At 37.3% G+C, this 25655-nt stretch overlaps 2 protein-coding genes across 8 annotated transcripts in view; one reads left to right on the top strand and one right to left on the bottom strand.

The window, feature by feature from the left end:
• METTL25 (methyltransferase like 25) overlaps positions 1 to 17919 on the bottom strand; it is a 61217-nt gene extending 43298 nt beyond the window's left edge. For 6 of the 7 annotated variants that reach the window (XR_015258784.1, XR_015258785.1, XM_086749883.1 and 3 more), the window contains exons 1-4: positions 17522 to 17919; positions 10665 to 10829; positions 5809 to 5909; positions 4 to 636 (exon numbers count right to left, since the gene is read on the bottom strand). Coding sequence is in view for 5 of the 7 variants with exons in the window: in XM_086749883.1 (XP_086606009.1) it covers positions 4 to 636; positions 5809 to 5909; positions 10665 to 10829; positions 17522 to 17780 (1158 nt within the window). In the remaining 2 variants the exon portion in view is untranslated. Of the gene's footprint in view, positions 1 to 3; positions 637 to 5808; positions 5910 to 10664; positions 10830 to 12059; positions 12129 to 17521 lie in introns of those variants that run through there. The other variant, XM_086749920.1, reaches the window with a different exon arrangement.
• Positions 17831 to 25031, top strand: CCDC59 (coiled-coil domain containing 59). Its single transcript, XM_086749941.1, has 4 exons — positions 17831 to 18058; positions 19364 to 19586; positions 21977 to 22076; positions 24783 to 25031. The coding sequence occupies exons 1-4, from the start codon at positions 17932 to 17934 to the stop codon at positions 24942 to 24944; spliced, it is 612 nt and encodes a 203-aa protein (XP_086606067.1). The 5' UTR covers positions 17831 to 17931; the 3' UTR covers positions 24945 to 25031.
• The last annotated feature ends 624 nt before the right edge of the window (positions 25032 to 25655 follow it).

Raw genomic sequence — 25655 nt, 5'->3', positions numbered from 1 at the left:
AACCTCCAGATCTGTTATGATGTCACTGAGTTCTGTTTCTGCAGTGATGCAAGAGGTCAATGGAAAATACAAGTTCGATTCACTTGACTTGCTTGCTTTAGCCTTGAGAGATGCCATTTTTCTTTGCTCCTTCTCCTCTTCACAGAGTTCCCCACAGTTGCACTGAGATGAAGAAAATACTTCTACAGCATCTGCCGGTAGAACATTTAGAATAGCAAGAAACTCTTCAGAAAGCTGGCTCTCATCAGACTGTGTCCGAGCCACCAAATCAACTTCAGTTTGTTTGCTGGTTTCAGATGTAGCTGTATCTGTGAAACCACAAGAAGGAACTAAATTCTGGATAGTCACTTGGTCCTGACTTTGAAGAATGTTGTCATTATTTAAGGGCTTTTCATTGATTGTTTTAGATTTAACTTCACTTTCCACTGGCCTGTCACTTGCCTTTTCCAACCTCTGGCTTTTGAGGTTTGCTCTTCCTCGACTCTGATATGCTCTCCAATGTTTCTTCAATTTTCTGTTCCTTTCATGAGCACCATTAGTGTTGGAGTTTGAGGAATCAATTCCATAAACTTTTAAGTTATATTGCATGGACAAAAATGAACTCAGGTAGCCTTTTCCAGAACCTATATCAATCACCTAGATAATGAGGGAAAGAAAAAAAATCACTATATTAATAAACAACAAGACACACTTCAATCAAATGCAAAATAATTCCCTAAAAATTTAAGCATGGATTTCTTAATTACTTTATCAGTTATCCCTCCTAAATATACTTTGTTGATCCACCTTCTAGCTTTAAAATATCGAATTAAGTCTTAACTGGTTTGCTCCAGAAAACAGACATTGCAACACTTACACAACGCATACGTCCTGACTCTTCTGGGAAAGACTTTCAGTGTGTTTTTTGACACAGAACTTCCTTCTGCTAATGAAAATAACCATAAATCACCAACAGCACGACCTGCCCTTGCTAAACTGGGTCAGGATATAGAGTAAGCAAAGAAAGTGTTCACAGGATTTAGCTTTAGGCACCTCACTCCCATACTGAGGAGTCTACTACCACCAGGTGTACAGAAATAAGCACCTTCAGATTTGGTGCCTAACTTAATCACTTCAGATGTGACCTAGAGACAGATGATGTTAATACCCCCTTTTATGTCAGAATGCTTATTTCTACCACTTTCCCATTCTGCACAAGTCAACCATACAGCTTTGATTAACATACGGATGCTTTTGTAATAAAACAAAGGGGCTTCTATGTCACATGTGCTTTCCACTGCCTGTTCTGGAGGAAGGAATGACTGGAGGGGATAGTTAGCTAACAGTTTAGTTTATCTCTTAGCTCATAGCACGTGCTACTTCAGTGACTGAGATCAGACAGAAATGAAAAACTATACAGAGTAGTAGCAGAAACAAGGGTAACCTGAGACTTTAAGTACATTATTATAGCTTGATATCATGTGTGTTTTAAATTGTAATAAATAGATTTTAGATACAAATAATACATTTTATAAATATTTAATAAACATTTTAGATGCCCCATCCCTGGAAACATTCAAGGCCAGGTTGGATGGGGCTCTGAGCAACCTGATGCTGTTGAAGATGTCTCTGCTCCTTGCAGGGGTGGTTGGACTAGGTTGTGCCATCTAGGTACACTATAATCCCCAAATTTCTCGAATGAAATCAGTACAGGAGTGGATTTAGTAAAACAGAATTTACATAATCTAAGCATACTTTTTGAAAATGCCGTTTATTTGTCACATGTATCAGCAATATTCTTCTAGATTATTTAAAAGTGAAGGAAATTAACGTGCCCAAGGAATAATTTTACCCTCTATTTTATGTAACAGATATTACTATTATGCAGAATAGGCACACCTCCACTTCAGTAAGGTTTTTATTTTTTTCTGTGAAAGGCAGCACTTGGACACAATCAGCTGGTGAATTATTCCTAACTCCTACGGGTGACCTCTAGTGGCTGTACAGGCAAACTGCTGCTTGGGTAAGGTTTTTTTAGGTGCTTCCAAGTAAAAAGAAAACGGTAATATATTGTGAAATTAGCACTGGGAGAATACTTTTAAAATGAAAGGAAAATTTGACTAAAAATAAGCAGGCTGAACAAATAGACTGCATTAAATTAATCCCTGCTTTACCCTTCCTTGATTACATAAGGAAAGGTAATCAGCAATCCCTCGCAGATCTGCCAAGCATGAACTTTTAAAATGAAATTTCCATGATATAATGAACTCCAAAGGTCTTGTCCATAGTGAGTTGGGTACTATGTTTAAATGCAGTTTCTGGCACAGCACAATCAAGAGCGCCATTTCCAGAAGGATTCCAACATTTCCCAGTACCAAACCACAAATTTAATGGATGCTGAATGCAGAATTCTATCACACTTATATTACACATCGCAAGTCTTGCTGCACATACTGCAATTTCCAAGGAAAACTTTCACAAATATACTAAAGAAAAAAATGTGCATTTAAGCAAAGAGGAATCATCAATGGCTTCTCTTCAGAGTTTAATCAAAAACTTATTTATAAAATAAAGTTCCACTTGTACAATAGAAGCAATGCTTAAAAGATCCAGTAAACTGAAAAAAAAACCCCTTTAGTTAGTTTGCTTTAATGTTTTAATTCAAATCGTTAACCTAGAAGTGATTACAGTAGTAATGAAATTTTTGCTTTTATTCTTATTTTACTATTTATTATACTACATTATAAAATACCACAAGAGAAAAATATCTTCTACCACCCATTATACATCATAGGTATTGAGGTGAAATGGAGGGCATTTTTCAAGCTGTCAGTGATCTGTAATATCTGAAAGAAACACCCTGAGGACACATGTTGTTGTAAAACGTGTTGTGTTTTCATAGCTCTAGATCTTTTAATTAAATGTTGCATATATTTTGTTTTGCAAGAAGGACAGAAAAAAAAATCAATAAGGAAAAAACTCTCCTAAAACTTTACAATTCCTATATTTTTTTTTAACTTGAAAGGTAACCAAAACAAAAGGAGTTGCTTTTTTAATAACTGAGAAAGAGGCTTTTTTTTTTTTTTTAATGTAACTAGAAAGCTCTTTTCATATATTAGGGATTTGTAACTTTGCACAAATAAATTCTGTTAAAGTGTATGACTAAAATGGGAAAAAGTTAATAAAGAGCAGTCAGCATTTCATATTCAGTGATATACTGCAGTAATATTTTTCATTAAATGTTACATTTTCTTCAAAAAATAAACAGAAAATAATCCCTTGTCTAAAGATACTCCAAGGCATCTGATAAAAGTGTATAATCACTTGGTGAAATTGCAGCATTATTGACAGGTAATTAATAACAATTGTTTTGAAATTTTATTAGTAACCAGCTACATTGAGACTTAGGTGAGGTCATTAAGGTAGCTTTACTTTTTTTACTCTCTGAATATGGGTTGCTCTTTACTTTCATTCCTGAATCTCACAGGAACTATTTAAAATCTAAATGAAAATGCTATATGAAACACCACCTTCCAGCAAACGCAGAGAACATTTAGTATTGCATTATAAGCAAATTACACTCTCCTACAGCTTTTTCAGTACGTGAAAGTCTTCAACACCTGAACAACTAATATTGCCTGAAGCAAAAGCTGAGCAAGGCAAAAAACACGCTAACGATAGAAGAAATTATTTTACAATTCTGCTGCTACTGTGTTTCTGTCCTTTGCAGAGTGCTTTATGGCTGTTGAGGGCACCCACACTTCTCACCGCAACTGGCTCTTCAAAGAGCTGCTGGAGAGAACCCCTTCCATTGCTGTAACCAACTGCAGATGCTCACAAATTGACTGTCTCATCCAGTGATATTTGGTCCTAATTGCAGTCCTCTATTTACCTGGTAATCCCAGTTGTAAGAAGGCTGCTTAAAACTTTGCCTTCATCAGTTCTTTCTCACAAAACAGATGGTCAAGATTCAGAGTTTTAATCTCTTTCCAAGGCTGCCACAAGCCTGACCCAAACCCATCAAGAGTACTGCCTTATTTACATCACCTAAATTAAACTCAGTCTGAGCCAAATAACTTCCACATCAAAGTTCAGCTTCAGTAACTCAGAGCAGTAACCCAAGTTTTGGGGCGTGCCCTTCGGTCTACGGGTCTTTGGGGTCTACGGTGGCAGCAGCAGCAACTTGAGAAGCTGCAGTTACATCTCTGCCGACTGAACACAGCATGGCCATGTACTCCATCCCCGGCATATGAGTGCCAACATCATTAATTTTTAGCAACCCTCTGGCACAGGTATGAAGCAGGCCAACTAGCACTCTCCCATTAGAAAGGCCAGGCTCAATATGGCAGACAAGATACACCAGAGATCACAGTAATACAGACTTGGGCTGCCCAACTGCAGCTGTCTCTCTCCCCCTTACCCACATCTGATATATTAATTTTAAACCACACAGATATACTTTCTTAGGAAAAAACCCAAAGGCTCAGAGGGAGTATGTTCAGAATAAAATCTGATACCTTGTTAATCTTTGGTTTTAAACAAATATAGTTTGCTCTCCACAAATTTTTGTGGGAATTAATATTAGGTTGGAGGAAATTAGTCTCAATTTACACTTACAGCCCCTTGCATAGAAAGCAAGTGCAGCTTAGATGTTGAAAGGAATCAAAGGCAGTGTCCAGATCCACCACTCATCTACAGTTTAAAGTGAGCATGAAGCTACATTAGCCAGATACTAGTATTACAGAGATTAAAATTATTAAACCAACTCAGTTAAATCAGCTGCTTAAAAATGTTGTCTTACTGCAACAAAGGTCTAAGATGTGGAATCTAACAGAAAGTTTAACACTGAAAAAGCTTACAGAAAATGTACATGTATGTAATGGAGGAAATGGTATTTGTGTTACTTTTGTTTAACAGAATGGGAAATACAGAACTGCAAAAAGTCAAGTTTTGTGATGTTTATGTTTCGTCAACAGATACAGAAGTAAACACCTACAAGGTTTTAATGCAACAGTGACTTCGTGCATTCTGCAATCCTAATTACATGTAAAAAAAAAGGGTAAGTTACAATCACGTTTTGAGAATTAATCCTGCGCTTCTCCACCATCCCAGGATGAACTTGCCATCTGATGTATGAAATGGACGATTCACAGAGGAATCACTAGTGATCATGGTGCCGGGTGCCCAGATCTTGTGTGTGTTCTAAGAAATCTATCTCATACACACTCTGCTACATAAATCTTTGCTTCATCTGGTCTCTCTTCAAACTAAAAAAGTCCTAGCTAAACTCCTAATTGAAAATCTCAATCTAAGTTAAATAAAGATAAATAGCATTAAACAATTGGGACCGATCTAAAACCCTTGTACCAGAGTAACGAGATGAGCTTGCAAAATTTCTCAGATTTCCTGCTTTGGTCTCTATTGGGGTACTTGTGTGTGCCTGACAGAAGGAGAAGAATGAAGTTTTGCCAGCAATATAATTGGTAAATTGCCAGCAATAGAATTTCAATAAACAAGGCAGTGCCCATCCATAGCAAGAAATAGTACAATTTTTAACTGTTCAACACATGGAGGATGACTATAATTTATTAAAATTTGTCAGGAGTCATAAAATGATTATGACTCACTGAAAGGCAATTTCTTGAGAATGATACATCATATAAACAAAAGCGTCCCTCAGCTTGGCCCTAAGGGCTCTTCTTTAGCTACACTTATTCACAGGAAAAATAAGAACAGCAGTGACAGAATATCAAAATGGGGTATTTGAATGGAATAAGGAGTATAATTTGGAAGGCATACAGTAACATATAGTAAGAAATGCTTTCTTACCTGCTTTATACCACAAAAATTTGCTATTCTGTCTACCAGCTTTGACATCACCTGCACTTCATGGGATTTCTTATTATTCATAAACTCATCAGTTTTGATACCTGTATCAGATTGAGAAAATAAATACACATTAATACAATCCACAATAATAAAAAATTATTATCAATCAGAAAAAAATACCAGCTTAAAAGTATGCTCTAGTATTTTTATATTTTAAGGGTAGTAATTTTAAATTCAAACCTCATTAAACAATTACAAGACTAATCTTCTGAATTACAGATGAATTTGTAAAATCCAACAGACTGTAAAACTTAATACCACTACTGTCATTTTTTTAAGACACAGCATATCTAATACCTGAACAGATATTAAGACAAGAGCTACTACTATAAAACTGTACTATTTCTTCCTGTTCATTAAAAAATATTTATTTTTGTGTCATTTATCACATTTTTCTTCAGATATATGAAATACAAGGGCAGGGACAACTAATAAGCACATAGCATGGCTTGTTAATTCTGCAGATTTGCTCACAGTACCAGGTGGGAGACACCTCAAATAAAAGTTATGAGCAATGCTGGGGAAATTCAAAGGAAGACACACTTTTATTTTCTTTATTTACCCTATGGATGGGTTATAGAACTGCTACATCTTCATGGTACAAAATCACTTATTTCAGTGTTGCTGGAGAATGTGTAAAGGAGATGGAGCCAACCCCTACCACAGATTTACTGCCTGTGGAGAACACCAAGCACCCACTTGCTAATCTCTACATCCCCCAATTAAAGGAGCAGCGCCCTGGGAAGAAACCCACACATTTCTCCTAGGCCACCAACACTACAGGACCACTTAGCTCTAGTTAAATTAATGGGAATTTTTGTAAGTCTGAGTGAGGGTAGAAGAAACTAGACTGTTACTGAGGAGCACGCCCCTAGAAAACAAGACATTTTTACATGACTTTTACAGATTAATATACTTTCCCATTCTCTACTTTTTGCACAGTATGTCTTCATCTGTCCAGAAACTGATCATTAGACAAAAACTATGCTCATTCCTTGATCAGATCATGCTGGGAACGGAGCCAAGAGGGTTACTTCTTTAAAAGAGTGTGAGGAATTGAACTCAGCTCATGAGAAACCTAATGTTTTCTCTATTTTTCCCAAAACCCACAGGATCTCTCTATTTCTTAAACATCTGGTTTTTTCGTAATAAACTGTTACGACAATACTTAGAATCTAATATAGACTCTAAGAACTGACAAAAGAAAACAAAATAGACTAAAATACTTTTAAACAAAACAAATAGCAGAAATTAGTATTTATCATTTCACTATAGATTCTCCGTAACTTTAAAACTGTTAAGATCTCCATGGTGTCCTAAAAAACTCCGAATTTGTAAGCACTTCAAATGAAAGGAAAAAAGACATAAAAAATAAAAATAAAAATGTCTCTTTTTTGTTTATACTTGAACATGTTTGTGCCTGGATAGACTCATCAGAAGAAGAAGCAGAAGGGGAAAAGGAAGAAGCACACATTTAACTTCTTGACAGAAATAAAGGTTGTTTGTTCTCCAAAGCAGCACTGTCACTTTGAACTATCACCGCATATTGCACCTTTAACTCTTTGCTATAGTATGAACTCAAAAGACTGAATTGGCTAATGCTGTCTGAAGTACCATTTCAGAGAGTACTTAAGCCAAATTAATATTTCAAACATGGGAAAAATCCAGACATCCAGACCCAACTTACAAAATACGAGGTTCCAGGTGAAAAAAATCATAGTTCGTTTATACACACATACAGAAAGTATTTATCAGTTTAGCTACTAAAGTTCCTTAACCATTTTTAGACCTCTGTTCCTACTTTTTTCAGAATGAACACTCTGCTTATATTTGAGCTCAATGATACTGTTGGCAGAAAACTATGGATTTTTTACGGATTTTATTGTTGCCACATTTTCTGCAAAATGCTGACAGATTTTTCTACATTATTTTGAAAAACAAGCAGACATATTACAATCTAATAGAAAAACTGTACTTGGAGACTTTTATATTGCCAAGACAACTGCAAATTTGAAAAAAAATATGTATACTAAACTGTGTAAATGCAGTCTACTATCACAAAATTACTTTCTTGGAACAAATAATTATACATGTAGATTTCCTTATTACGTGTACAACTGATGCAAGCAGAACAAATACTAATTTCAATAACCGTAAGAAATTTAGAGATCCAGTTGCTTTCGTGATGACAAAAAAAAAATGGGGTTCGAATTACTTTACAGAAGTACTCTGGATATAACAGAGTAACAGAAAGCTTAACGTTATGAGAATTATCTGGTACTGAAATGTTGCTTATTTCTATCGTGAACCCCTACACAGGTAGCTTTTTTCCATTTGAAAAGCTGCTTCAACTCTATAATGCCATTTACAACTACATCTTCAGTTGCAAAGCTGAACAGATTGAGAAGAGACTGTCTTTTATACAGGGCCAAGGCAGATCTTCCTAAGAAGATCTCCTAAGGCAGGGTGTAGGGGTTTTATACCCCAGCTACCTGTGAAAATTCAGATACACCAGACAAAAAAAAAGAAATTCATAGTCCACACAAGACACCACCACCTATACAGAAGTTACATTACTATGATTTAATTCCATAAGCCAAAATGAGGGATTGGGATAATCATATACTAAAAAAAAAAACATTTAGGCAGAGTGATATTCCAGTACATGGGATTTAAACAGTCACTGTATGACTATTACCTTGGCCATAAACACATTGCCAAGGTAGAGAGTACTTTTAATCCAATACTCTTATCAACTCTCAGTTCTTATATTACATAAAGTAATAAGGGAAACTCTCTCTGCTGGCTTCTTCCCCTTCGGCCTGGCTCTTCTGGACCTCACATGTTCAGCGCAAGCAACCTGATGGTGCAGTAAGGACCACAGTGACCTTCAAGGAAAGGAGAAAGCCCTTTAAACTCACAACTCCATTCTGAGTAGCTATGCCACAATACGCTTAAAACGTTTGTGCTTACCAGTTATTCCAAGGAAGGATGGCAATATGTGTACATTAAGACGGTGAAGAAGCTAGAGTACTGTGCAAGTATTCAAACTGTGGGAATAGGCTCATAAGCATGTTTGTCTTGAACAAGAAAATGTATTAAAAACATCTGAAACATAAATGGAATTATCCTGATGCATACTTTTGAGAATATAAGCAAGCCCATCGTAAAGTTGCCAGTTTTCTCAGACTTACACTTCTCTTGACTTGTAAGCTTTTCTATGTCAGGAAATGAATGTATTTTCTGAAATGTAGAATTAAGTCCAAAATATCTGAAATAGCTTAAAGTTAAAAGATCACAACTTTTATTTGGCAACTTGCACGTTATGAATCCATAATTTGGTATTTTGCTTCTGCCAAATGATTACCAGGAACTTCAATTAAGTTAATTTAACTGATACTTACTGCCAATCCAACACAAAGGTTTTGAATTATAATACCATTGTATACATTTGGAACATGCTTTATTTTTTCTATGAAGTAAAACTTAGAATTACTGTATCACAAACCCAGGCCCCAGTTACCCAACTGAGCGCACTCCTGCAAGACACAGAATAAAATATTCAGCAATTGCCTTATCCTGATGCCCATTCTGCATAACAAGAAGATGAAAGAATCCTTGTACTTTTCTCTAAGAAAGCTAATCCAGATATGAACTCAAGTACGAGTATAACAAGGTAGAACTACAGAATTACAGAAAATTAAGTAGAACACAGGGAACGAGAACATAACAAAAATGTAAAGAGCTAAAAAGCAAGCAGACGAAACGCAGTATACACTTGTCAAACAAGAAAAAAGGGCTTCAGACGAATGAAGAGCAGAAAGAAAGAAGCCAGAAAGTAAGACCAATGTACAACAAACCATTAAGACTATCTTGGCTATGGCATTTTAGTAATTCCAAAGAAATTAAAAACTGGGGAGCCAACCATGGAAAATGTCAAAATTGGAAAGAGAAGATTGCTGTAGAAGATGGGAGAGAGGCCCAACATACATAACGGTGCTATCACTTAGGATAAGAAACGTCAGCGTTTTAACGTTTTCTAGAGATAAAACACAGCAGAAAGCAAAGGCAGAGAGCTGCTCCGTCTGTCTCTGAAAAACTAATGAGAAATCTGAAAGACAGTGACAAATCTATAATGACTGAGGACTCCATGAAGAACACATTTTCTGTGAAAATGACGGCAGTCCAAGTAAGTATAAATGCCAGTTTATCATCTAGTACAAAAAAAATATAATCAGAGGAAAGACTTCCAGTGTCGAACTCGATGCCAACTTGAAAGTGTTTTTAGGTTTATGACATATATTTGGTATTGGGCCAAAAAATACAGAATGAACAAAATCTTTTTCTTTGAGACATCAAACACTTATTGGGCCATATTCAGCTAAATGCCAAAGTACATATTTAATATTAAACAAAAGTTGTAACAAAAAAAACCACACTTGCCAGATTTTAGGCAAGAGACTTTAAAAAAAAATAGCAACCACGATTCCTACTGCTAAAGGAGAAGGAAAGCAAAGGCAATTAACAAATATCTCAGATAATGATGTGTCTGCTGGCCAATCTCATCCTCTTTAAAACTGAATCTCAAGAAGGGTCTATAGGTACTGAATGCTGTGACTCCTCTGCCCAAATTTTAGCAGGAGAACCCATTTTCTAAACAAAGGCAATGAAGAAACAAATGAAAATTGAAGTGAGAAGTATGTAGGAAAAAAAACCAACCAAACTGCCCTTCAAAACCAAAACTTGGCAGGTCCTATAGTGAATAAGTAAAAATTTAAATACAAATGTAAATATACCTGTTGTTTCTTGACTGCCTCCTCGCAGTGCTTCAAGTATGTCTTCTAATGGGGTACACACTCCAAGGTGGGGCAAAGAATAATACTTAGCAGCCAAGGCAAACAAATGTACATTGATAAGCTTCTTAGAGTTTTCACAAAACATATTGGAAAACACGTCATCATCTGTACAGAAAAAAAAAATAAAATATTTCTGTAAACAGAATTATTAACATCCCTGTAATAGTGCTTAACATCTCTGTAATAATGCTGATAGAGAACTACAAGCAATAAATACAGAGCATCAGACAGAAGTAACCATTTATTCCACTTTCAGAAGTGGGAACTCATTCTTTCTCTTCAGCTGCATTCCCCCTTCAGAACCAAGATAAAATTTTACTCGTAGCTGAACTAGTGTAAACGTGGAAAAATCCAATATTTTAGCAGAGCTACTTTAGTATAATTGACAAGAGAATTCAGTCAATATTATCACTTCTCTTTTGTTTATAAACTGGCTCATTACAGATTTCCTAGTCACCCCTATCTGACAATATACACTACTAGATTTTTTAAGAAATCCAGCTGTTCAATATATGAAATGTTTTGATTTACAATCACTATATTAACATATTTTCCTAGCTACTTTGTAGCCGGTGAATCTACTGGCAGAATTAAATTAATTTTTATTACCAATCAAGTGTGAGCCAAAGTTGGACTCCAATGTATATTTTGTTTGACTCAGGATGAAATATTTCAGTTCTTTACAAAACATTACTTAGTTCTTTACAAAATATTTCCTTTTCAAAAATGTACATTTATTTTTAAGTGAAACATGTTGCTATGAATCAATTACTAATTCTGACAGTTACATATTTTCTAATTCCTCTGTATTTTAGCTAAAACTATTTCTATATAGTTTTGCTAATAATTTTTACATTTCTAAATACTTTTAATTATTTTAAAATATATAAAAGCTAACAAGTCTAGCAAACAAACTGCTACAAAGGTTAGGAAAATGTCTCCCAGTTTGCCTTTTGTCTCATGCATAGATATTGAGCAAGTACATATCTAGCACGGTAGCATTCCTGAATCTGGCTTACACACCTTCATGACAATGGAAACAGCTGTTTTTATTGACCTCACCTCTAATGCTCTTAATTGTCTTGCATGACCACAATTACCAGTCACGCATATATTACAATTTATAGAAAACAATCCCAACAGCGTTGACATGTTAATGCGTTACACTACCAAGGCATGCGTCCAGCAAACCAACTTTGGACCTAAGAAAGAATAAATATTGCTTAAGCTAAAACCAGAATTAATATTATTTCAGTGTCTGCATGGCACTTCTTACTCCTCACTACTACAAAATCAGAAAAGAAAGCCACCTTTCTCTATAAATGACTTCCTTACTTGAACTTCCAAACATCCACTACCTTTCAGGCAGTCAGTCTTCATGAAGGATAAGGGTGTAACATGATACTAGAGAATAGAAATGAAGAGAAACACTAAATCAGAATAAAGACTGAAAAGCTTTTAGGGAGAAGGGGCAATTTTGCTTTCCAATGTCTCTGTAAGATATGTTACAGGAAGACAATAAATTAGAGACGTACATTTTGAAATGACTGGAAAAAAAATTCCTTTCTGATAATACCTTCAAATCAAGCAAATAATGGAAGAGACTAATAAAATTGGGTTAAGATAATAACTTTTGGACAATGTACATAATTGCCTTTTTTTTTTTAACCCCAAAGGTTTCAACACGATATTTGTGTGAATATCTACACACAAAGAGTATTTTTGCCTTCCACTGGCTAAATGTTATGCAAGGAGTTCTTACAATAAACTCTCACAGTTTTGAGTTACTGCTGAAGAAGAATATTTCTGTTTATTTTTAAGGGAGGTTCACTCATTTAACTTATTTTAGATTTTCTGGCAATGAAGAGTGTTCCAGAAAATTTATAGACATTTACAAAATTAATGTAGTCTGAATCAGTAAAAATGCATAAAAATGTTCAGGTCTGATACAGTGAGAAGAAATCACTAATCTGTCAAGGAAGAGAACAAGGATTAAGAGACTTAACAAGCAATTATATGCCAATAATTATTGAGAAAGTGATAGACATTAGACATTAAGTCAAAAAGCACCAAGGGATACTTTGACCAGCCAGCCGATCAGTAGTTTTGCCAGCTGAAGAAGAAAGCTGATTTTCTTGATGAGAAGTCAGTGTTCCACTTTGTTATATGCATATTATGACCTCTTTGAATAAGTATAGTATTCAGTAGAACATACTGGAGAAAAGTCTGGCCCATTCTAATATACATTTACGTTGTTCTTGATCTCTGTATTTTATTTCCTCAATGACCATTACGGTTTGAGGATTTTTTTCATTTTAGAAAACTGGAGAACATAACACTGAAACATACAATTGTTTTATCAACTGGCACACATTTTCAAATATACTGGTCAATCTTGTATGACAAAACAAAAAGCAGTCAAGCAAAAACTTTTCCCCCAGAATCCACCTACTTTCTTCATGATATAACATTATATGAAATGAAGGAGATTTGAAAATACATTGGAATGTCACCCGGTTACAAAATATTTCTTTAACATATGTGAAATGCATGAAAAACATCTGAAAACTATCATCAACCATGCACATAACCATTGTATACCACACTCCCCTGACATCGATACAGAAAATCATTAAAACTATACCTGAAGCTAAGCTCCTTGAAGAAATGTATCCTAATTTCACCCATCTAACTTTCAAACAGCTCACCAAGACCAACAGCATAAGCAAATGTTCTGCAGATTAACAAATAGCAAGTGAAACCAAACCCTGCCATTATAAGAAGTAAAACACATCTCTACAGCTCACACAATCTGACCCTCCCCATAGTAACAGGAGTATCAAAACCTAAAAACTAATATTCAGGACTCTACTGGGTATTAAAATTGTGTACTCGGTAAATTGGTTTTATGGTGTAAAAGAATATATCTGCTGAGTTCTCAATGTTTAGCATCCCAATCTTCCTTTCACCTTCCTTCCTACTGATCCCAGTATATTGCCCAAATACAACTGACCCTGAAACTTCCTAACTTCCCTCGGTTAAAGACTGGTTATTGAAATTCAGAGTTTTCTGCTTCTTTGTCAGAACTCTTGAAAAGCTTGTAAACTCAAAGCATGCCTGCTTTCACTTTTTCAGCACCTGACATAATAAAATATATTAACTCTCCTTACAAATCTCACTTAACGGAAATTAAATGCAGTAATACCCATGTTCTATAATTTCCTTGAATTCCGTTGTCTGATGGAAGAACATGAACAGAACTTGTAGGATCTCATATAAGATCACTAGCATATTGTCTATAATAACACTCCACCAAAGTAAAATTGCTGTCCCAGTTTGCCAACTAAAAGGAAAAAAAAAAAATCAAACAACTATACTAACATATCTGAAGCGTGACTTCAAACTATGGAATGGCAATTGTCAGACTATGTATTATTTATTACTATTAAAAATGTCAGTTTTGTCAAACAGTTTCTACTTTGGTTCCTCACAAGATGAAATCTAGTATGTCTTCACAGTAAAATATGAAAATACTTACATACAGATTTTTCTGTGCCTGTCTCCAATTTCCAGCAATGACGTGATAAACAAGACGTAATATGGCAAATGTCAGCTTTTTAATATATAAAAATAGGAAACAGTTTTCTATATTTAAAAATGGATGTGAAACGTTTCTGTAGGGTACAACTGAAAACAAGGGCTCCACCCTTTATATGAACATTATAATGAAATATCATCTGATGAGTATCTGAAAATATTCTTTGAAACTGGTTTACAGAACATGTAATGTTCCATAACATGATTATCTTCCTGCATATAATACTGTACAACTTAATTTTAATTTCTTGCTTGCTACCCTATAAAACTACAACTCAGCATACATATTTGCCAAAATCCCTATAGTAACATAAAATATTATAGTAACATAAAATATTGTGCAAAATAACAGGTTTGTGCCAATCTGCAATAACGTTACTTTTTAGTTTGCAGAGCCATGTGAGTATGAACTGACAACTTCACATTTTCAGATCAGTTCCGTCAAATGTAGCTTATGTTTCCTAATAATTTAATTTGAGATCTCTATTAAACAGATTGTAGAAAAATTTTCATAATGGTTTGGAGATTTGTGAATATATAAATTTAAAACTTTTCAAACTCTTAAGAAGCAAAGGTTCTATTATGTGAAATCAAAATGTTATTTTACACGTATTTTGAGTAAGTTATTTAGGGCGCACGACCACAGTGTCATTTGAGCATGCAAAATAAATCTATTCTCATAGCCACATTCCAAAAAAAAGGCAGTTCTATGAATGATAGCATGTTCTGAGAACCTCTTAGTACCCATTGCAAGGTAAACAACTAACAATCAAAAATCTGATGATTTTGAAGAACAACCACACAAACAGTTAATATTTTAGAGGAAACATAAGGAAGAGTCCTTTCTGTTTATGTGGGGTTTCAAGATCTCTAATAGTTGATTTCTGATCTCCAATATTATTAAGTTGTACCAATGCACTCAAATAAGACATGATATTAAGTTTCTCAATCCTAATTTTAAGACAGGCTAACAGTGCATTCATTTTCAACTTTAGGAAGATGTTTGCAGGTATCTTCAGTGCGAAACTCATATTCTCCTACAATGTATTTTCATTATAGGACTGGATGGACAGATACCATGCAGTAAAACGAGTCAGGCATGAACCACCAAATCAGCAAGCACATGCCCGTTCCACTACAGTGCCTCCAGTTTTGTCACAATACTGGAGAAATTTTGAGAGTGTCTCAAAACCTTTCAAATGTTAAATGGCATACTATAATTTTGAGGCTAGAAAAAAGAGCAGTTGTCTTGTTTTAATGAGCAGAATTAATCTCTGCAGAAACCTAAGAAGAAACATTATTGTTTAGCCACAGTACGAAGGCTTCATACTCTTCTAAAACATGTGCTTCGTTTTAGCCATGAATTGTGTCTTTCGTTCCAGTAATTTCTGTATCAGATTCTATGACAGACATTTTGACTATAGATTACTAAATGATTTTCCAATTTTAAAGTCTACAAAACAATACCCTGCCCTCCTGATTCTCTTTCTACTCTACAGGCCACCACTTCAGTGTCTGAGTAATTGAATGGGCTTTCCCATAGACACAGTTAGGATCGGGGTAATTTTCCTCTAGTGTTTTCTTTTTGATGAGTTTATCTAATAATTAGCTCTGTTCCCGCCTCTATTTACATTTGCCCTGAATTGGTTCTGACTCTGACACTACCTGTCAAAAACATTAGTTTTCCCTCACTGCTTCCCAACACTCCACTGTCTTGTTTCCATCTGGCTCTCAAAGTTAATTCATAATCCAGTGTCTTTTTCATGCACAAATAAATTCTGTGGGGTTTTTTTTCCCAGATACTTCAACCTTTTAAAAATGAGTCTTACAGTTAATATTTTGAAGGTCTGTAAATCCAAGAGAGAAATGTTACAAGTTATGTAGCAACTCATACTTCTTCAATCTCTTTCCAAATCCAAATAATCTTAGCCTGTCTTCTATGCCAAAAAGCACACAGCTCCACATTCTACTTCCTGTGGACTCCTCCATCACACTCAGTGGGCTCTCCTGTCTCACCTGCCATTTCACGTAGCATTTCGGAGCAAACGTGACACGAGAGCTATCTACACTTCCATAAGCTTTGGCATGATGCAGGTTTTTCTCGGCCGAGTTCTTTGTCAAAGATTTGACCTTAGTTTTGAAACTGATCTCTTTGCTTGGGCTCAGTCCCCTCAAATACCATACCTTTCAGATACTTTATCTTCATTTCTGTGCTCTGCCTGAAAATGTATTACCGGTATGTTTCCCTTTACTTGGCCCGCAGTAAATTCAGGAATACAGCTTCATAGCTGGCCTCCTCTTGAGTTACTCGAAAATTACTAAAAATATGAAGTGCTTCTTAAACAGGTCTTGTCAGAAATAAAACTGCTTTCTGTCTTCCTTTGCCAGACACTCATTATTACAGATACACAGGAAAAGCGGTGCTTAAGCCTTTTCCAGCTGTCCTCCACATTTCCAGAGTTTCAGCATTTGGAAGACTTTTAACTGTTACATCTTTCCACTCATGCGAAGGGGTCTTTTTTTGGTTGATTTTCCTTCTGTTCTTCAGAAATCACTCAGAGCAAAGGACTCTGACAGTTAGGAGTTTCATTTCATTTGTAAACGAACCGGATGAAATTTATAAAATGAGACCACCACCACAAGCGTCACTACTAAGAGCCTCCTCAAATCCAATTCCTCCCACCACGGCCCTCCTCCACCTGACCCATGACGGTTCCAAATCCACCCTGTGACCCTGGAGAAGACGAGCGCTGCTGGTGCAAACACAGCCACGAAAAAGCAGGAACGGCTTCAGCCGAAGGCCAACTAACGGAAAAACGACAGGGGAATGGCCGCAGGAAGGCAGCCAAGCGGTGAAGACATAGGGAAAAAAAAAACAGCTCAGAGAGTGGGGTGAAATTCTCCTGTTTTATTAAAGCAAGGAAAATAACTTGAAGCACAGACAGGAGGGTAACGAGCGAGAAAAGAGGTCGAGGTCACCCGAGAGTCAGGAGGCAGCTGGAAGTGGGGAGCCGCTGAGAGGCTCACAGGTGGCCCCAGCACCCCACGCACAACAGGAGGCCGCTGCGCTGCCGCCACACCTCTGTGGGCCCTTACACCTCCCTCAGCCGGTGAACGCCACCGGCGCCGTGCCCCGAGGGCCGCCGCCCCCACAGCAGGGGCCCTCGCACCCCCGAGCCCCGGCCCCCGCCCCGACTCACCCCACAGCGCCGCCGCGGCGCCGGAGGCCTCCCCCAGGGGGCGCCGCAGCGCCAGAGGCCCGGCGGCGCGCAGTGCGTCCAGCACGGCGGCGGGGCGCGGCGCCACCAGCCGGTCCCACAGCCCGCGCGTGTAGAACTCCACCGTGTGGGCGCGCAACAGCGGCAGCGCGCGCGCCAGGAACCGCGCCAGGCGCCGCAGCGTCTCCGCCGCCGCCGCTGGCGACGGTTGGGGCGGCAGCGCGCCGGGCGGCCGCGACATGGCGCCGCGCCCGCGCGTAGCTGAGGTCCGTGCTCGGCTCGTCGGGCCTGCCGGCCGGGCCGTCGCCGCCGGCTACGGAGGCGGGTGAATCGAGCGCCGAGCGGCGGCGCAGCTCGGCGACGTCGTCTCGCTGCGCGACGCTGGGAGAGTGATGGCGGAGGCGCGGCGCGGCGGGCCCGGAGCGGCGGCGGAAAATGGGGCTGCCGCGGCCCGCGGTCCCCGCCGAAAGCGGCTGTGGAGGCCCGTCTTGCGGGGCATTATGGGCAGCGTCCAGGAGGGTGAGCCGTGGTTGGGGGGGGGTGGTGGTCAGCCGCGATTGGCCTTCGGCCGGTCTGAGGTGGCGTCGTGCTGGGAGAGACGGCGCCGCTGCAGGCCCGGCCCGGCCCCGCTGGTCGCAGCCCGTGGCCTCTGGCCGGGCCGGAGCCAGGCCTACCCGCCTGAGAGGTTTTAATTGAGCCCATCCACCCGTCCAGACCGGCTGCCCGAGGGGTGGTTAAACACTCGTGAGGAGAGCGGTCTGTCCGCGGCGAGGAGAGGCTGGTTGGGGACGGCCTGTGTCCAGCCCCGGCTCCTGGCCCTCGGCGCTTTTTCGGCGGCGCCCTCGGGCCGGCCAGTGGTGGTTCTCTGGTTTAGGACTCACCTTGAGTTTTCAGTGAAGCGATGTATTTAAAATAGAAGCATATGGAAACAGGTTCAGACTGTTGACAGGCGGTTATGCAAATGTGAAAATAAACTGACGCAGAAAAGCATCGGCTTTTGCAGCACCATTCTGAAATGTCAACTTTGGAGAAAGTGTCACAGGAAAAGTTGGAACTATTTTGCATTTACTGCCTTTAGAAACTATTTTGTTAGTGTTATCAAAGTCAGTAGCTTTTAAGACTACTGCAGTAAAAAATAACATAATAGGAAAAAAACATGCTTGACTTCAGATTGGTATGTGGTTACATAATGATTGAGACTGAAACAACCATGATCTCATGTTTCCTTTAAGGCTACATTGTTCCATGACGTCGCATACTTTTGAAGTTGGAACTGCAGGAAAACTCTTCCTGGACAGGTGTAGAAAGAATGTAGTTGCAATAATACTATTTGTGTGAAAAGATATAATGGGCTATTAATACAGTAAAATACAGTGATTTAGTGACTTTTTTTTTCCTGTGGCATCTGCAGCAGGCTACTTAAGCAGCCAGTATTATCATTGTCTTCTTGGGACTATCTTTAGGAGCGTATTTTGATGTTGCTTGTGAAGCTGTCAAAAGTAAGAGAGAAGTGAAATGTTAATTTATCTTTTCACTGTATTCGAAAAGCATTGACAAAGGTGTGTAATACTGAGCCTGCATGAAGTAGTACGTTTGCAATGGCATATTCTCTCAAGGTTTTAGGTGATAATGTTCAGTAAATCTGTACAAGCTACAATGCTGCAGTAGGAACAGATTTATAACAGTGTTTTTCCGTGAATTTTTGACTGGTCCTTATTAAAATTAGCACAAGTAGTGGGTTTCTTCCTATTTTGTAAAGAAAATTGAAAATGATTTGGTACTATTTCAGTGCAGATATATTTAATATTTTTCTTACATTTTCAGGACGAGGATTTGCATTTCGGAGAAAACAAAAGATCGAAAGACAATACAGGAAATTACTGAAAAAGGGAAGAAAGATCAATTCACAACAGGATAATCAGTTTACGGATACTTATCCAGAGCACTTGAAACATCTTTACCTAGCCGAGGAAGAAAAGCTTAAGAAACGGCGCAGGGCTCCAAATAATTCAGCTTTGTCAGAAGAAAAACATTATAAAGCAGTAGAGTAAGTTTTTAAAATATGTCTCTAAAAACAAGTAATTGTTTCCCTCACGAAAGAAATATTTTAAATCTTAGGCTTTACATGGACTTCAGTATGGTGATTACTGAAAAAAAAATGCCATTAGGTCTTAAATGCTTTTCCTAATTGTTAAAATATTTAAACATACAGATTTGTTGTGTTTGCATCAGAATCAGACAGCAAAATTGGTGATGTTTAGGGTTTGACTCCACAGAAATAATGTGACAGTTACCATTGTAGTTTAAGGATAAGGTTCAGCCCAAGAGCAGTAAGTGGTGACCAATTTCTTACCATATCTACAAAGATAAAACATTTAATTTAGTGTGCTTCTGAGTCTACAGAGTTTTCCTTTTAATTGAGTCTCAGTATTTCTAGATTAATGTAACTTTTCACAGGAACATTTTTTGCATTATCTTTCTGTTCACAGTTTGATAAGTTTTCTTCGCCATATTGCACTGTTTTTCAGCTAGAACGAGCAATATTTTGTGCAGTTACTCTTTTGTAGTGTTGCTAGTTTTGGAGGGATTTAACTATAAACTAAAAAAAAAATTAAATGGAGGATGTAGTAAAACCTTAAGTCAGTAAAGTGCTCTTGATCAAAGTAATAATTTTAAACAATAGAGATGTCATAATAGTTTGCCAGTATCATTTGGTGTTTTGGTTTTGTTGTTTGCTTTATTTTAAATTTACTTACAGTAACTGGGAGAAGTCAAATGGAGTTTCTCACTTGAGATCTAACAAATGTTAGACAAACCTTTTTTTCCCTGTGTGACATAATTTCCCCAGAAATTTTGGTTAGATGTGTCAGTAAAATGAAAAGCAGTAGTCGCTCAGTTCTGACTAACAGTGCCATGGCAGTGTTTTCAAACAGAGCTCACATACAGTGATTGATATAATACCTCTTTATCCCCAGTACAAGGAGTGTCATAAGTCTTTGAATTCCAGGGAGAGGAGGGAAAAGCAGTCGGATCTAAGCCCAGCAGTGGGAGAAAGGTAGTTTTGTCTTGCATAGGCAGCTAATTCGTGGGGGTATCTGAAATAGGATGATATTTTTTCTTTAAATCAGGCTGTTTTTAAATTTGCTTAAACTAAGGTCAGTGTGATTGTAAACCAAAATTAATAATACTGCAAAAATGTGACTGCCCATCTGTGAAGTAGTGTGATGTGTAGAATATATTAGGTGGACTTCAGTGTTCTGTGGAGATTTAAAATAAGACTTTGGTTAGGCAATTCTGTTTTTAACATATATTGCTATTTAAGTAGTTCTATATTTTGTGCGTGAGATGATGAGGTGTCATTGCACAGTATTGCCACAAGATGGAGATGAGAATAAAGCGAAGATTTTTTTTTTTCTCCAGAAAAGAGTTATATTTCTAAATGCAAGTATGAGCAAATATCTTCTCTTTCCTTTTTGATCATCTGTCTGAAATCTTCTAGTGTAATAGAGTAATCAAAAACTTACTTTGTGAACAGTTTTAAAATATCTAACAAGGCTTACATTTTTCAAGGGTGAAACATGTTTGCTACCACACTGTTTATGTAATAGTTTTAATGTGAATCAGAAAAAAAATAATTTAGAACTAAATAACCAGAAAAAAATCCACTCAAAGTAGTATGACAGTAAATTCTAGGCAAATGGCGCTGGTTTTCTTGTACTGTTTTCTTTGGTGAAAAATACCTGGACAGTTTATTATATTGAAATCAGAAGAAGGAGCATAATTTCAGTTGCTAATTTCAGAACATTAAGGACAACAATATGCCACCTCCTTCAAGAAGAAACTTTTAGAAAGGCATTGTTGTTGCTGTGCTTTTTCATCTTGCCATGTCAGCTTGACTTCTCTAGCAGACAGTCTCCTAACAGGTGACTGTCCTCATATCTCTGCAGCTGTATCCATACATCAGAACTAGAAAGAGATAATACAACTCTGAGCTAGTACATTCGGTTTTTCTAGCCCTAAAGATCTGGTATGGATGGGGAAAAAAAACCCCTCTTTTAGGCACTCTTTAAACTTTGTGAAACATCGTCCACATGAAGATCCAGCAGATAAGCTGTATGTGTTACTAAAAGTTGTGTGCAGTCCAGTCTTCGGTACACTCGGCCTTGGAGGAGTTTAGTTTGCTGTGTTTACATGCTGGCTGCTCATCACGTTATGTGTAGTGGTGTCGGCTGTCATTAAGAGTGCTACAAAGAGGTATCCGTTCAGTGTAGAAGGATGAGCCTTCTGAAATCTGTATTTCTAATTAACTACCCCAAATATGCAAGAAACAGTGAAAGAGTGGAAGATTATACTCTGATTTTGCAGTGACCGTGGGATATATGGTTATATCTGCTTGGTGATAGTCCATATCTGAAGTACATGTACTTTTTCTAATAGGTCAGTTATGACTGAAGGGAAGTTTAAGAAGAAAACGTCCAATCAGAAGGCAAAAGAAGAGTATGAGAAAATAAAGGCTGAGCGTGCTAGAAAGAAAGAGGTAAGTTTTAAACAGAGATCTTTCTTGATTGTAGACAAAGGCTAGGTTAATACCATTTCTACCTGTCAGTCTTCCATCTGGACCCATAGCGGAGGAACACAGGTATTGGTATTCTTTCAGTCTTTTTCAACTTGACAGTAATATTCAGGCATGCAGGTGTTCAAAGTTATCATTCTCTTTGTTCGTACTCATTTTTGTTGCTGTTAGTGGGCTTTTAGTGTGTCTGTTGGTACATCAAGAAGAACTTGGAGCTTGATCTGCATATTCCAGTGGGTTATACTAGATCTCTTAAATATTGTAGAATGGGAAGTAATAACAATACCATCTTGTGATGAAAAATGAAATAGCCATCCTGTTAGAATCATAGAACAGTTTGGGTTGGAAGGGACCTTTAAAGGCCATCTAATCCAACTCCCCTGCAAGGAGGTGGGACATCTCCAACCAGATCAGGTTGCTCAGAGCCCCATCCAACCTGGCCTTGAATGTTTTCAGGAATGGGTTATCCACCACCTCTCTGGGCAACCTCTATTCCTTATGGTGTTACCATAATGCAGCCTTCATTTTACCTTTTTATGTTCTTTGGCCAACAGGGAAACAATTAAGTGTAATGGTATCCATTGCCAAAATCTTCCGTATTTTTTTCCTCATTCTAATTAAATAGGACTTATTCTTACAGGGCGTGTCTTCATATTGTCATTGTTGAATAACTCAGTTGAGTTATTCATTTGAGACTTCCCTATTTAGTTAGTTTTGTTCTCTTCCAGTACACTTTTCGTTGCACTGTAAAATGGCACAGATTGTAACATTGTAGAAGTTGTGTAACTTGCTACTGTCAAAATAAATTTCAGTAACTACTGTATAAATATTACAAAATATATAGCCAGATAAAACATTTTTCTTCAGTTTAGCTGTATTGAGAACTAGAGTAGTTTTATGCAAGCTGATCCATGATTCTGCCTGAGTTACGTGGTTGTTCAGCTGAGAGCTTTTTCTTTGAGTATTAGATGTAGATCATGCTAAAATAAATGAATGTTATGACCAGCTCATTTAGAGGAAATAGGAATAAACAAAAATCCATCAAGATTGCAAGGAATTTTCTTTGAGCAGCACATAAGAGTTACGTGAGGTCAGGTGCTAGCATTTTTGGTCTTAAGATATTTAGGCAAAACAAACAGTAGGTAAGTGCCACAATAACAGTGGTCATTTATGTGGAATACTGGTATGGGGATCACATGCTTTACCCTCATGTATGTTAGCAAGCGCTGGATTTGCTGTTACTTATTTTGGGAAAGGAAACAAGCTTAAAGGCACAGTTTTGGCCTCCACACTGTATAAAAAAGCTAGGATTTAGCAGAGATCAGAAAAAATACGAATGTAAGTAACAACTGCCTAAGTAAGATGAATGTTCTTGCTTTGAGTAAGCATTTGGTTGGTAAATGGATGTTGTTTACAACAGTGTGCTGAACAGCAGTGAAATTATTAGATAGAAAGTGAATTACAGGTAACTTAGAAAAAAAAAATTTTAAAAAAGAATTATATTAATCATTGTTACGGGGAAATAAGTGAAACATTCTGTCTTTGCAGGTGTGGTGCTGTGGTTTGTTTTTTTTTTTCCCCCGAAGCCTCTTAGATTTCTATTTTAAAATATTTTCTTGAGTTATTTCTGGTTAATTTTATATTCTGCTTCACAAAGCATTCTTACTAACTTTGTACATCACAGAAGCTATCTATCCATGGGAAAAAAAAAACATAATTGATAAAATACCATCTCTTTGGGCATTCTGTGGAAACATCTGCCTTTGTGGTCAGCATGGCACTGCATTTCAAAGAATAAGCTTTATGAGAAGAAATCGTCCAAATGAACTGAAGCAATCCTTCGGTCTGGTTTGTGATGTCTTGCATATTTTGGTATGACATGATATAAGTGAAGGAAGCTAGTTAGCTTGCTTGTTGTGAATGTTTGCCCAAATTACTTACTAAAATTACAGCACTAGAGAAGGGAGTGTAAGCTCTTTGATAAAACCTGAGCAGAATATCATGATTATCTGTATAGTGTAAGTGCCTCCATTAGTGGTTTGGTTGCATGTGTGCTGTCCCTTCAACATGGAAAGTCTGCGCAGTTGAAAATTTTCTCTCGCTCTTAGTAAAGACAACAGTCTGCGTTGCTTCGAAGAGGACAGACGACTAATAGTTTAGTCTTGATTAAGTTGCCCTAGGTAATGGTACTTGTGATGCTGTCCTGGTATCACGAACCTGCCCAACCTCCAGCTCCAGTTATGTCCCATATCCTATCTGCCAGTGCCGTGCATTTACATGAGGGCCACTGGATCAGACTCTTTCTTTCTTCCATTCAAGAGGAGAAAGTGGGAAATTTTTGCCACTTTGTCATTTAAGGAAAAAAGTCAAGGAGCTCATTTCACAGAAAGGAAGTAGTACATATTTTAGCGAAAAGCCTTACTGTAGGATGTTCTATTGAAGAAAACTTGCCTCTTCTCTTGAAGCTTTACGCAATATAATATGTTTTGATTGCGGTATGTGCTGAAAGAGCATCCTGGTTCAGCTTTTAAGAGTAATGGTGTTTCTAGTGTTATACAATACCTAATTGCCAATATCTTTACAAAAATAAATTGTATTGCTTATAGAAAGCTTCATAGTTATAGAACGTAGGTAATTATTTCATAATCATATCTATTTATTTAATTTCAGGAAGCAGAAAAAAGAAAACAACAAAGAGAAGAAGCTCAACGGTTGTACAAGCAAAAGAAAATGGAAGCTTATAAAATATTGAGTAAGAAGACAAAAAGAGGACAGCCAAATCTAAACTTACAAGTGGAGTTTCTTCTTCAGAAAATACAGCAAAATACATAAACATCTGCGTACATCTTAATTGCAGGTTTTGAGTTACCTGTGGACATTTTATTAAATTACTTTTAATAAATAATGTCATTTTGCTTCGATGTGACTTTTGTCATTGGCTTGATTTATGTCATCAGTCCTGAAAATATGTATTTTATTCTGAGAGTGAGAGAGATCTGGTACCTTGAAAATAAATGGTCTATATTTGTAAACTTAAATTCTGTTAGCTATGCAATATCCTGAATTCCAAATCATTAGAGCCTAGTACCATCTGAACATGAATCTACATAGAATAAGTGTTTGTTTTCTAGCTCTAACACTTCCTGCAATTGTGACTACTAAAATTATGCTTACTTGAGAGGAGTAAAATGATACATGTGACATAATTGATAGCTCATAAACTGCCAAGGCTAGGAGTGTGTTTTGTGTGCTATTGGATAGGGTTTGGCACATGAAGACAAAGAACATAAACTATACTTGGATGGCTATTATTTTTCATTCTCCACAAAGAATAAAACTTAGCAAAGGTCTAAAAATGGTTTGAATGTAAAGATCTTATTGACTTAGTGTATACTTTGTGCTTGGTGATTTATGCTTTGGTGATTTATTTTGTTCAAAAACTTAAGTATGACTTTCTAGCTATGATGGATCAGGTAGATGGGTTGAGGTTTTGGTATGCTGCATGTATCAAGTTTCTAATCTTTGTTCCCAATCACCTGTTCA

The sequence above is a fragment of the Chlamydotis macqueenii genome, chromosome 1 (assembly GCF_036417535.1).
Source record: "Chlamydotis macqueenii isolate bChlMac1 chromosome 1, bChlMac1.mat, whole genome shotgun sequence".
In the NCBI taxonomy this organism is placed as follows: Eukaryota; Metazoa; Chordata; class Aves; order Otidiformes; family Otididae; genus Chlamydotis; species Chlamydotis macqueenii.
Note: the sequence above shows the minus strand (reverse complement) of the source record. Positions and strands in the feature narration are given on the sequence as shown.

Bases quoted from the DNA above. Each gene is read 5' to 3' on its own strand.
- CCDC59 (XM_086749941.1), top strand. From the start codon at position 17,932: ATGGCGGAGGCGCGGCGCGGCGGGCCCGGAGCGGCGGCGGAAAATGGG. The intron at 19,587-21,976 runs GTAAGTTTTTAA...TTTTTCTAATAG, and splicing joins AAACATTATAAAGCAGTAGA to GTCAGTTATGACTGAAGGGA. The intron at 22,077-24,782 runs GTAAGTTTTAAA...ATTTAATTTCAG, and splicing joins AGCGTGCTAGAAAGAAAGAG to GAAGCAGAAAAAAGAAAACA.